The sequence below is a fragment of the Azolla caroliniana genome, unplaced genomic scaffold (assembly GCF_043228905.1).
Source record: "Azolla caroliniana isolate FFs.n. ecotype wild unplaced genomic scaffold, voAzoCaro1.0.p SCAF_3, whole genome shotgun sequence".
NCBI classification, from domain to species: Eukaryota; Viridiplantae; Streptophyta; class Polypodiopsida; order Salviniales; family Salviniaceae; genus Azolla; species Azolla caroliniana.
In genome coordinates this window covers 15,931,843-15,944,984 of record NW_028230438.1, presented here as the reverse complement: position 1 = coordinate 15,944,984, position 13,142 = coordinate 15,931,843, and the positions used below count along the sequence as shown (strand labels likewise).

The 13,142-nt window shown below is 48.7% G+C and overlaps 1 protein-coding gene across 1 annotated transcript; it reads left to right on the top strand.

The window, feature by feature from the left end:
• Nucleotides 1-9,798: 9,798 nt before the first annotated feature.
• LOC147866318 (uncharacterized) lies at nucleotides 9,799-10,665 on the top strand. The gene is made up of 2 exons (XM_087316741.1): nucleotides 9,799-10,485; nucleotides 10,573-10,665. The coding sequence occupies exons 1-2, from the start codon at nucleotides 9,799-9,801 to the stop codon at nucleotides 10,663-10,665; spliced, it is 780 nt and encodes a 259-aa protein (XP_087172867.1).
• Nucleotides 10,666-13,142: the final 2,477 nt, after the last annotated feature.

Below are 13,142 nucleotides of genomic sequence, written 5' to 3'. Positions count from 1 at the left end.
GAACCGGAATTTCCGACGGAACCAAAGGCGTGGATTCTTCCGTAGAGAGGAGCGTCGGGAGGCAACAAGGAATGACAAACCAGTAGCGGCACCGGAGAACCAAAAAACCGAGGACAACGGCCGGGGAATGCCCCTCCCCCAAACATGGGAAAAAGGAGAATCCAGCAACACGCACAGGGTGTACTGTTATTACTGCCGAAAAGAAGGGCATTACAGTAATCAATGCCCAAGCAAAACAGCCGACAAGCAGCCAGCAGTCAACATGGTGACAGCCGAAGTACAGCAGGTTACCACGCGGTCGAAAGGGAAGGCCGCCGAATGGGAAGCCCAGGAAGCAATCAGAAAACAAGCGGCACAATGGATCAAAGAAGCCAACGAACAAGGTGCGGCGGAAGTAAGAAACCAAAATATGCCAAGGGAGGAGGAAATCGTACAGCCAGGAGAAAACCCGACATGGCAAGCACTACAAGATTGTCAGATCGTGCTGCCGTTGGCACGGTTACTACAGTTGGTGCCGCGGTTTACAGCAGACTTACAAGCCGCCGTGAGCAAACCGACGCCGACGCCGGCACCGGCATTTTTCTCCAACCCGGAGGATGGCCCAGCGGTGGTTGATACCAGTAGCCCAGCAATCACGACAATCGTCAAAGGAAAGGAGATTCCAGGAACAATTATTGACGGAGGCTCCGGGGTGAACGTCATTAGTCGACAGACATGCGACGACCTAGGCATCCAGGAGTGGGAACCATGCCCCTTCTGGTTACGCATGGCGGATACAAGCTCAGTCCGACCAACTGGTCTTATCCGGGACTTGGAAGTAACAATAGGAGGCCACGTATTCCGAATATCGGCCGTGGTACTAGAGTTGAATGTACAAGGCGCATATCCCCTACTGTTAGGACGACCATGGCTGCGAACGGCGCATATCAAGCAAAACTGGCAAAAGAATATGATCACGTTCCGACGAGGGAAAACAAAGGTACGGGTAGCCACGCAACCACGGGTGCTCACTAGCAAGGAGGCAACCCCTTTATATGCCGAAAGCATCAACATGTTGGAGGGCTTACCGGATGAGGAAGTTGATCGGTACCTCGAGGAACACCCACAGATCGTCCCACTTTTTGAGGTGGATATCACGGCAGCGGTAGAGCCGTACATCACAATGCCGGACGAGCCGGACAAAGTGGCGATCCGGGAACTACGCCAAGCACAGGAAGCCCTAGAAAGAGAAATGACGATATCCCAAAGGGTGAAAGCATCTCAGCTGGAAGAGGTGGACCTCGGCACAACAGAACAACCCCGACCGGTAAAAGTCGCGAAGGAATTGCCGAAGGAGGAAAAACAGGCAATGGTAGCACTGTTAACGGAATTCAAGGACGTGTTCGCATGGTCATACGAAGACATGCGAGGGTTGGACCCCCAACTCTACCAGCACCAAATTCATCTAAGTACTGACGCGAAACCCATCGCTCAACGTCGGTACCGGATGAATCCAAACTATGCGGCAAAGGTGAAGGAGGAAATAGACAAGCTTCTCCGGGTCGGATTTATCCGACCAGTCAAGCAGGCAACCTGGCTAAGCCCGATAGTGGTGGTCCCGAAAAAGAACGGCAAAATCCGGGTATGTGTGGACTACAGGAAACTAAATGCCGCGACAGTGACCGACGCTTTTCCACTACCATTCACGGACGGAGTGCTAGATGCGGTGGCCGGCCACGAAGTTTACAGCTTCCTGGACGGATTCAGCGGCTACAACCAAATCCGAATGAACCCGGCCGACCAAGAAAAAACAGCGTTCGTGACGGAATGGGGAGTGTTCGTCGCGGTCGTGATGATGTTCGGATTAAAGACAGCCCCTACAACATTTCAAAGGATAATTATGGAAATCTTCGGTGATTTTATTCCCGGTTTTATGCAGGTCTTCCTAGACGATTTCGCCGTCTACAGCCGACACGGAGAGCATCTCGATCACCTACGACTATGCTTAGAAAAGTGCCGCGAGTACCGATTAAGTCTGAACCCAGCTAAGTGCGTCTTTGGAGTCGCAAGCGGCAATTTGTTAGGCCACGTGGTGAGTCGAGAAGGAATCGCGGTAGATCCGGATAAGGTAAAAGCAATTCTCGACGCAACGGCACCGAATAGCGCAAAAGCTTTAAGCCGATTCCTTGGTCAAATAAGGTGGCATAGTCGGATGATACGGCACCTTGCCGACTTTGCGACACCATTGCACGCTGCTGTACATAGAGTACCTTTCCAATGGACAGAAACGGAGGAGAAAGCCTACCAAGCGTTGAAGGTAATGCTGTCACAAGCTCCGGTGGTGCAGCCGCCGGACTGGAGTAAAAGCTTTCACGTCTTCGTCGACGCGTCGGACGTAGCAATCGGCAGCGTTTTGATGCAACTCACGGAACCGAACTGGTATCGGCCGGTGTACTACGCAAGCAGGAAACTCTCGAAAGCCGAACGGAACTACTCTACAACGGAACGAGAGGCATTAGGAATGGTGTACAGTGTCACAAAGTACAGGCACTATCTGCTCGGACGGAAGTTCTCTTTCCACGTTGACCACTCGGCACTACTCTACCTGGTCTCAAAGGCAGCCCTGACAGGAAAACTCGCACGGTGGACGCTGCTATTACAGGAATTCGAATTCGACATTTTCCACCGACCCGGGGTGCAGCATGCGGTAGCAGACTACCTGAGCAGACTAGAATCCGGAGAATCAGGGGACGGCGTACAGGACGAATTTCCCGACGCCGAGCTGTTTAAGATCACGACGGCACCGGCAACGGAGACCACAGTAGCGGACGAAGACAAATGGTTAACCGAAATGCATCAGTTCCTGAGCACCGGAGTTCCCCCGGAAAACCTGGACCGAGACGAACGGAAGAGGATGGCAGTACGGAGCAGACATTTCTGCTTGGTAGGAGACACCCTCTATCACAAGGGGGCAGATGGCGTATGGAGGCGAGCAGTGCGGAGCGATGAAAAGGATCTGATCCTGAGGGAAGCCCACTGTGGAATTGCAGGCGGGCATTATGCCAGCGAAACAACAGCCCGGAAGATATGGCAGAGCGGACTATGGTGGCCGACTACCATGAGAGATGCCGTTAAGTATAGCAGGGAATGCGACCTGTGTCAACGACTGGGCCAACCCACGGAGCAAGCCCGGATGCCACATCACCCGGTCTTGCCATTAGAACCATTCCAAAAGTGGGGCTTGGACTTTGTCGGCCCCTTTAAGCCACCGGCAATGCGGACCGGAAATCGTTATATAATAGTGGCTACCGACTACTGCACCAAATGGGTAGAAGCAAAGGCAGTACGGGACAACACGGCGGCGTCCACGGCCAAATTTTTATATGAATGCATATGGTGTCGGTACGGATGCCCGATTGAGCTGATCAGTGACCAGGGAGGACATTTTCTCGGGCAGGTGGTGGAAAGTTTGACCTCATTCTATGCGGTAGTACACAAACGAAGCACTCCCTACTACCCTCAAGCCAACGGATTAGCGGAATCAACAAACAAAACGCTACAGAACATCCTTAGAAAAATCGTCAATGAGAACCGGACCGACTGGGACACGAAGTTGCAGAGCGTGCTGTGGGCGTACCGAACGGCGTACAAGACCAGCATCCGGACGACCCCGTTCCGACTGGCATTCGGCTTGGAAGCAGTCATGCCAGTAGAATTCCAAATTCCTAGCTTAAGAATACAGGTTAAGGAGCGGTTAAGCGAGAAGGAATCCGAACGAATCCGGCTGAAGATGCTGTTAGAACTGGAAGAAAATCGAATAGCCAGCCTGCTACAGCTAGAACTAGAGCAAAGGAGGAGGAAAGCCTTTGTAGACCGACATCGGCGCGGTAACGAAAAGGAATTCGAGGTCGGGAAACCTGTATTACTATTCCAGACAAGGATGGGGAGCATGCCAGGGAAATTGCGATTTCGGTGGACCGGACCATTCTGGATCACAAAGGAGTACAATGGGTCTTACCAGCTCGGGACGTTGTCAGGAGAAGTTGTGGGCAAATGGGCAAATGGGTTTCGCCTAAAACCGTATAAGGGGCACATGCCAGCTAACCCCTTCAAGCAAGACCCGGAAAACCCGAATGGCGAGGAACCGACACCGACGCGTAACAACGACGAGGAACCGACAACAGTGCGCACCGACCCGAACACATCGGGGGGAACCGAACAATGATGCGGCATATGCTTTAAAAAATAAAAAAAATAAAAAAATAAAAAAAATAAAAATGATGACGTGGTGCTACGGTCAAGAAGATCAAGAAAATCATGGTAATGATGAAGGAGGTAGTTACAACCGTCACACGGGTGCACGAGCTATTTAAAGCACAGAACGTGGGGGGCCGAGGTACAGGATTTAAAACGCGCATCAATTAAGGAGTCATAATGACAGACACGTAGGAGATTCGACACACGCGGCAAAGAAGCGCAAGCATGACACGCGGCAGCAAAGGACAGACATACTATTCATGACACAGCATGCGCAGGCGCCAAAAATAGGACATGCTATTCAAGGCAGAACACGTGCAGCCGTCAAAATTAAAGAGTGACATTCTAATTATGGCAGGGGACGCGCGAAAAACAGGAAAAGGCGGCTCGAGGGAAACGCCACTATATAAAGGAAGAACCGGAGAAGGGTTCACTTTTTACGAATTTTCCCACAAGCAAACGCAGGCTCAAGACAGCAAGATCCGACGCGCAGAACACCTACACCCCGACCTCAGACCACAGGCAGCAGCAGACGAAGAAGAAGCGATGGCACTGTCGGACGGAGCGCGACAATGGCTGACGGAGAACGGATTAGGAGGGCTGCTGCGGGTCGCTGACGCTCCACCACACAAGGAACCAGAGCAGGCGGCAACAGCGGTGGACTTAGCAGAGGTCACTGAAGGAGCGGTACAAGCGCTCACAGGGATTTCGGAGGGAGGACTTCAGACGATAGAGCTACCCTCGAGCCAAATATTCTTCGAGTATTTCGGCGAATACTCCCTTAGCAGCAAGGCGTATCGCACACAGGGCGGAGAGAACCTGCTGTTCGGAGAGGTGGCCCGCGCCCTGATGGAGTACGGGTTCGTGAACCCTCGTCCGGCAGCCATAGCCAAATACCGAGCAGCGATCGTCATCGCGACATTCGAAGGCCTGCAGGTGGACTGGCTCCATTTCATCACCGAAGGACTTAAAGAGGCGATCAAGCACTTAGTGGAAGGGAAGAAGCCATGGGCCGGAATATCCCAATGGTTAACAGTGTTGGTCCCACCGGTGTCCCCCATCAAGCACAAGCAAAGAAGTCGGCAGGAGACTACCCCGAAGCAAACCATGAAGCGCCGACGAATCCTAGAGAAACACACTCCAGGATGGACACAGGAAGAAGAAGCGCCGCCAGAAGAGGGATCATCCCGACAGCCGCGGAAAGAAGGCTCATCTCGACAACCGAGGGAAGAAGACTCCTCCCGACAGCAACGGGAGGAAGGCTCATCACGGCAGCCACAGAAACAGCAACAGCAACCGACAACGAAGAAGAAAAAGGCGGAAAAAGGCAAGGAGAAGGTGGCAAAGAAGACCAGCAAGAGGCAAACCGACACCGAACCAGTAACGCTCGAATCGGAACCGGTACCAGTAAAGGAACCAATAGTGGCACCGACGGAGGACGCTGAAACAGAGGAAGACTCATCCGAACCGATGTTAATACTACCACCCAGGCAAGGAAAGGAGAAACGAGCGACAAGACCGACCCCAACAGCGGACGGAACTCAGCAAAGGGCAAAAGAACCGCCTCCAGTAACCGGAACAGAAGCGACACAGGATGAAGGTCCGTCTGCACCAAAGACGGCAGTACCGGAACCGACGGCGGCGGAGTTCGAAGAACAAAGAAAGGAACAAGCGCCGGAACAAGAGAAGAGGCCGGAAAAACAGCCGGAGCTAGGCACGCCTGCTGACACCAACGAAGGCAGAACAAAGGCACAATGGCTAAGGTGGTTGTCAGGACAGTTGTCGGGAGTAGCAGACCAGATGGAGAAAGAGGAGGAGCAAAGAGAAGAAGTGACTAGGACGATGACTAAGGATATGGTCATGCTCCGGGCACAATTACATGAGCTGCAAGAAGAGCTAGCACAGGCAAAAGAAGGCAGCCGACAAGCACAAGATGGCACCGAGCCGGTCGGGACATCAGAAAAGCAAGCCGAACCAGAAACGGAGAGGGCCTTGCAAACCGGCCCTGAGACCGAGAAGTTAATAGCAACTTTGAAAGAAGAATTACAGGCTCAGGAGGCATTGAGAGATAACGAAAGAGAACAGCGGAAGTTGGTAGAAGACGACAGACGGCGAATGGAGGAAGGCCTTCGCCGAAGCAAAGCCACCAATGACCGACTACAAGAAGAAAACGGGACACTGCAAAAGGAAAAAGATAGGCTGCGCCGACGAATGGAGCAGGAAATTGAGCGGTTGCGAGAGGAACTCCGACAACAAAAGGACCGGGATGATCAGTTGCGAGCTCAGGCGAACCGACGCCTAAAACAGAAGACGGAGGAATTCGACAGACTATGTAAGGATTATAAACAGGCCACGTCGGACATCAAGAATCAGGCAGCAACGTACGACCGACAGATAGAGAAGCTGAAAGAGCAGCTCAAGGAAAACCGCTTGGAATTGTCCAAAGCAAGGGAGGAAGTATCGGCGGAGAAGACCTTGACGTCGGAACAAAGAAAGGAGATGGAAGTACTTCGGCAGAAAGTAGGGGAGCTGACAAAGAGCAGGAATGAGGAGAAAGTGAAGTTGACTTTCGAAATCAACAAATGGCGGAGTACCTGTGACAAGCAAAAAGTCGACTCTGAAACTCAAGCTCAGTTAATGGCCGACATCATCAAACGGATAAGGAAGGAAAAACAAGCAGCTTCGGAAAAGGCTAAAGCAGGGGTTGACCGAATTAAGTTCATCATGTCAAGCTGGAGTACCCGAGCTCAGGCCAGCATAAATGAAAGCACGGAGAAACTCTGGAAGGAATGGGCACAACAGGCAGCTGAACTGCAGATACTCCGAGCTGATGCAGAAAATCGGAAGAAAAACGGAGATGGGTTCTATAAAATGGACGAAGAAAGTATCGTCAAAATCCGGGAAGAACTGTCGGAGGATTTCTATGCTCTAGCAGAAGAGCATCTCAAGGAAATCCGAGGGTTAGTAGAGAGGTTGGATGACGGGCAGCTCGAAACCCAACTAGAATTGGAAGGGTACGAGAAGGACCGACTGCGACAGGAAGCCGAGGGACACACAACGCCGATCTCCATTAGTGAGGGCGAGCGATCGGCTGAAGAAGACCCAACCAACAATGTACCCCGACAAGAATTACCCGAGGAAGAACTTCCGGAGCAAGAGCAGGTTGATGCCGGGGATGATGCAGAGTGGAGACAGAGAAGTACCGAATCCGGGGAGGAAAGGACACAACCAGTGGAAACCGGAGAGAGCGATACCGGGAACGGAACGGAGGTAGAGCAGGACAGACCCGGACAGGATACAGAAGAAACACCGGTACTACCGGTAGAAGCAGAGTCGGAGCAGCAAGATGCGAAAAGGCAGCCAATCCAATCGGAAGTCGGAGACGGCGCAGGCAAAACAACACTTGAAACCTCTGAGCGGAGTTTGCTGGATAATTTGGAGGAAGACTGAAGCCGGCTGTGGGTTCGAAGTGCAATGCACTTTCCCACGGGCGTGCCATGTGTTGGCCGGTCAGAGAAGGCAAATGGGAAAGCAAGGTCGGATCGGATAAATATAGAAATAGGAATAGAATTATTAGGAGGGACGGATCCGGTAGTTGTAACCGATCCGGATCCGAACCGATTCGGTTTCGGTTAACGGTTGCCTACCGAGCACCGATTGTAATCTGGCCGGATGCCTATAAAAGGATCCGATGTTTTGTAATGAAGGGGCGAAGAATTAATATAGTTTTGCTTATGCTGATTAATCTTGTCTTCGTCTGTGCTTAAGTGTAATTATCATACGCGTGTATTAACATTCTATCCCTACCACCCCTTTGGAGAAGTGTCGGATAGACACCTGTGTTGAGGCTAGTCCAGCCATACATACAACAGGTGGTTCACGGTGCCAAAGAAGATTGGATCGTTGCGATTCATTCAAGATCTTCAACCTGTCAACAAGGTGACAATTCGGAATGCTAGAATCAGTCCGAGTGTGGATGAATTTGCCGAGGCGTTTGCGGGCTGGTCCATCTACTCCATAGGCGATCTCTACTCTGGCTACGATCAATTCCAGTTGGCAGTCGACAGTCATGACATTACAACCATGAGAACTTCAATCGTGTTGGTGCGGATGTGTACCTTACCTCAAGGCGCAATGAACTCGGTGGCTCATATGGTGAATGCTATGAGCAAGGTCTTGAAGGATTGCATCCCGGATATCACGATGCCATTCTTAGATGATATCCCAATAAAAGGATGTTCGGATGAAGAGAAGGATGAATCAAAAGATAAGGATGGATGTAGAAAGTTCGTTGTGGATCATATGAAAGATTGCGAGAAGGTGCTCCAAAGGCTTGAAGATGCGAATTTGACATTTTCGGGAGAAAAATCCGCATTTGGGCAACCAGAGATCTTGGTGGTAGGTCACTTGTGTGGAGCATACAGTCGGAAGCGTTCGCCATCCAAGGTGAATGCAATCCAAGACATGAAAGAAGAATGTGTAACCCAAACAGAGGTTAGAAGGTTCCTTGGAGCATGCGCGTTTTATCATATTTAGATTCCACACTACGCCCACATTGCTGAGCCATTATATGGTCTACTAAAAAAGAAGCAGATGTTCGAATGGACGAGCGAGCATACAATCGCCATCCGAAGGCTGAAGAAATTATTGATGGAGGCACCTGCATTACGGAAAGCGGACTATTCATACGGCAAGCCCATTTTCGTGACTCAGGATACTAGTCCAATCGGAATTGGATGGGTTATCAACCAAGAAGATGAAGATTGCAACCGATATGCAATTCGGTTTGGCGCGAAAGTGTTAAGTGACAGGCAAAGAAGGTATGCCCAAGTGAAGAGGGAGCTATGGGGAATCGTCTCGGCAATCAAATATGATCATGATTACCTTATTGGAGCAGAAGTCATAATTGAGACAGATTGCCTACCAATTTTGGGTATGATATCTGGTTGTAATACACCGGATATTGCCATGTTGCATTGGATTGCATATATCAAATCACTCAACCCGGAGATACGTCATGTAGCTGGAAAGCATAATGTCGTTGCAGACATGCTATCACGAGCGAGATATGACGCAGAAGAAGATCGACATTCTGATGAAGATGATGTTGGCCTGGATTTCTTTGCAAGTTCCTATGCTCGGGTGTTGACTACTTTCATAGAAGAGGACTACGAAGGCGAATTCGTGGAGATCGGGAAATACTTGAGTTCTCTCCAAAAAGATGAATCGTGGTCGACGGAAGACTTCCATCGAATTCGGAAGAAAGCATACAAGTATTTCCTTAAGGATGGAGCTCTTTGGAGGCATGCAAAAAAGAAGAATGGGACTCCAATGAGAGTTGTCTGCAAGCTAGAAGACCGACAAAAACTAATGTCTGAATTTCATGATAGTGTTTTTGCAGGCCATCGAGGAATATGGGCTACGTTTGTGAAGCTTAAGGAGAAATATTGGTGGCCGAGCATCTACAAAGATGTAGCAGCTTATGTGGAAACATGTAAGGAATGTCAAATGTTTTCGAATATTCGCCATCGAGATGGACTTCATCCGACTTACCCGTTGGCTATGCATTACAAGTGGATGGTGGACATTGTGATGATGCCAATGGGGCGATGGCAGATGAAGTATCTTGTGCTCGCAAGAGAGGATCTTACCAATCAAGTTGAAGGGCGGGCATTAAGAACTAAGGAGACATCATCGGTATGTCGATTCCTTCTTGAAGATGTTATTTGCAGATATGGATGTGTCGGCAAGATAGTGGTTGATAGAGGCGAGTTGGACGCCAATGAAGCTAGAGAATTCTTCTCAAGGATGGGAATCAAATTATCTCTTACCATGGCATATAATCTGGAAGCCAATGGGAAGGTGGAAGGTGGACATGGACCGATTGTGAAGGCTCTAGTGAAAGCTTGCCATGGGAAAATAGGAGAATGGCCGCGTATATTGCCATTTGCACTATGGGCTGACAGGACTACTCATAGCACGGTGACGGGATACATGCCGATAGAGCTCATATTCAGACAAAAGCCAATAATGCCTGTAGAACAAAGTATTATTTCATGGTTTGCATTTCCATGGCAAGATGAGATAAGTAGAGAAGATCTTCTAGCATTGAGGATTCGACAATTAGAGCGGAATTTGGAAGATATAGAGGTGGCTAAAGCGCGGCTAAAGAATGCAAGGCTAAAGAACAAGAAAGACTTCGATAAACGACATCAACTTCGGCCGAGGAAAATCGTTGAAGGAGATTGGGTGCTAGTCTATGACAGTAGCCTAGATAACCAACATAGTACAACTCGAAAATTCTCACAACGATGGTTTGGGCCATATGTGGTGAAGAAAGTGGAAGATAATGCAACATATCATTTAGTAGAACTGGATGGCACACCACTTGCCTTGCCATTTGCCGGTAAAAGAATCAAGATCTTCTAGAGAAGAGATAGCATAGAAATTGGATTCGAAGCTTTAGATGATTCAGTCTTAAACATCGATGAAAAAGTATAGTAAACAAAAGTGGAGCCACATCAAAACTGGCACATACCGGTGGATGTGCAGGTTTGGTGGGGGCGAATGTCGTGTGAATCTTCACACACTATGTAAAAAAAATAATAATAATAATAATGAAATAATTATTATAGATTAGATTAGTAGCTTACTATAGAAAGATGGATATATACTCAAGAGCTTCAAAACGTATTTTACTATATACAAAATGGAGAAATACATATCAAGTTATGTGAAAATGAAGTTTGAGAAGATAGGGAAATTAGAACTATCCCACATAGATAGGAAAGTTAAGGCCCTGGCTATATAAGCACCTTGAGCTCCCTCATTTTTCATTTGTGCTAAGAGCACTTTGGCCACTTTGTCTTGATGGATGATGGTGGCCAAGTTCCCAAAATCTGGAAATCGGCCAGTAAGCAAAACCAGAACTAGAATCGGCAAGCAAATCGAAATTGGAACCGGTAAGCAAACCGGAACTGGAACTGGGCGGCAAGCAAAACCGGAAACCGGCTGGTAAGCAAATCCAGAAACCGGCCGGTAAGAAAAATTGGAAACCGGCCGGTAAGCAAAACCGGAACCCGAACCGGACGGCAAGCAAAATCGGAAACCGGTCGATAAGCAAAACCGGAACCGGCAAGCAAACCGGAACTGGTCGGCAAGCAAAATCAGAACCGGAACCAGCCGGCAAGCAAAATGGAACCGGCGAGTGAGGGATTCGGTGATCGGGCGGAACTTGCTACCGGACGAGGTTGGACGCGGATGGACGGAAGATTGGATTATGCAGCAAACTAAAGTAAAGTGAAGAGAACTAAAGTAAAGGCCATGTGGATGCAAGCAACTAAAGTTGGAGTGCATGCAGAAAGTAAAGGTCATGTGGACGGTCATATGCAACTAAATAAAAAAGCCATGCAACTAAAAATAGATGCAACTAAAAGAAAAAGCTAAGCAACTAAAAGTAGAGGCCATGCAACAAAAACTGGACATGCAGATGATCAAGGGAGAACTCCATATAAAATTCTATTTTTTTTCCTACACTCAGGCTCTCTATATATACTATATTGTTTTTCTTTTCCTTCGGAGCTCGCCTATCTTATCGAAGCCATATCTCTCAAGTAAAACCCTTATTTCCTTACAGAAGCCATATCTTACTCATAACCCTAAATTTCCATTCGGAAGCTATTCAACTCATAAAACCATAATCTCTTATCAAAGCCAAAAACCCTAATTTTCTATAGAATTCATATCTTAATTTCCTCTAATCTATTACTCTAGCCATCTCCATTAGCAAACTTTTTGTAATCCCAATCTTGGGATTAATTGTAATCTTTCTTTCTACTTGTTAATGAAATTTGTTAATCTTTCTCATTTCGGTTAATTCTTAGTATATAAATACACGAATTTGATATCCTCTAGTCAAAGGCCCCGGGGTCTTGCCTCAACGTTCACGTATCCTCGTCGTACTTTTGCAACAACGCCGTGCTTCTACGCTTAGCCTTTCGCTACTAATCGGGCCTTGTAGCGGTTGACAGAGCCATCGGTGTTGTATTTCACCTTATACACCCATCTGCATCCGATCGGCTTTACACCCTTTGGTGCGTCAATTAGGTCCCAAGTTTCATTCACCGATAATGCGCGCATCTCTTCCTCCATTGCAGCACTCCAGTTCGTGTCTTTCGTCGCTTCTGCGTAGCTCTCCGGCTCACGCACTTTTGCCACTCGCGTCATGTACGCGGAATGGTGTGCCATGTACTCATTATACCCGTATCTCTTTACGAGGTTCTTCAGGTGGATAGATTGGCATAATTCATGATTACCCGATTTCACAACCTTTTCGGCTACTGTTGACCTCTTCCATGGAGGTTCCTTTTCAGTTTGCCCGAAGTCAGACTCGCTACGATCTGACTAGGCCTTGCCGAAGTCGTATTCTAGCATTTTCTTCTTGCCCTTCTCCTTGCACATAAACCGTCTCCTCGGTTCTTTATGCGGGGACATCACGGCTAAGTCTCAACTACTCTCCGTCTCTTCAATTGGTTGGCCATTTCAACCCAACCCCTCATTCGGCCCACTGATCCGAAATGTGATCAGACTCTATCTTAGAGCTCTTATTTCCTCATCATGCAGAGGCATCTTAGCCTCACTGACTTCTTCCTTAGAATTTGGAATGGAGTCTTGAGCTACTGGAGGGGAAGGCAAGTAACACGAAGCGGACTTGTCGAACACAATGCCACGGCTTACGCGTACTTCCTTTGTTCGAGGGTTATAACACCTATACCCTTTCTTCTCATTTGAATAGCCGGCCAAGATACATTTCTCAGCTTTAGCATCTAGTTTCCTCCTTCTCTCCTTTAGCAAGTGCACATATGCAATGCTGCCAAAAATCCTCAAGTGTACCAAGTTCGACTTCT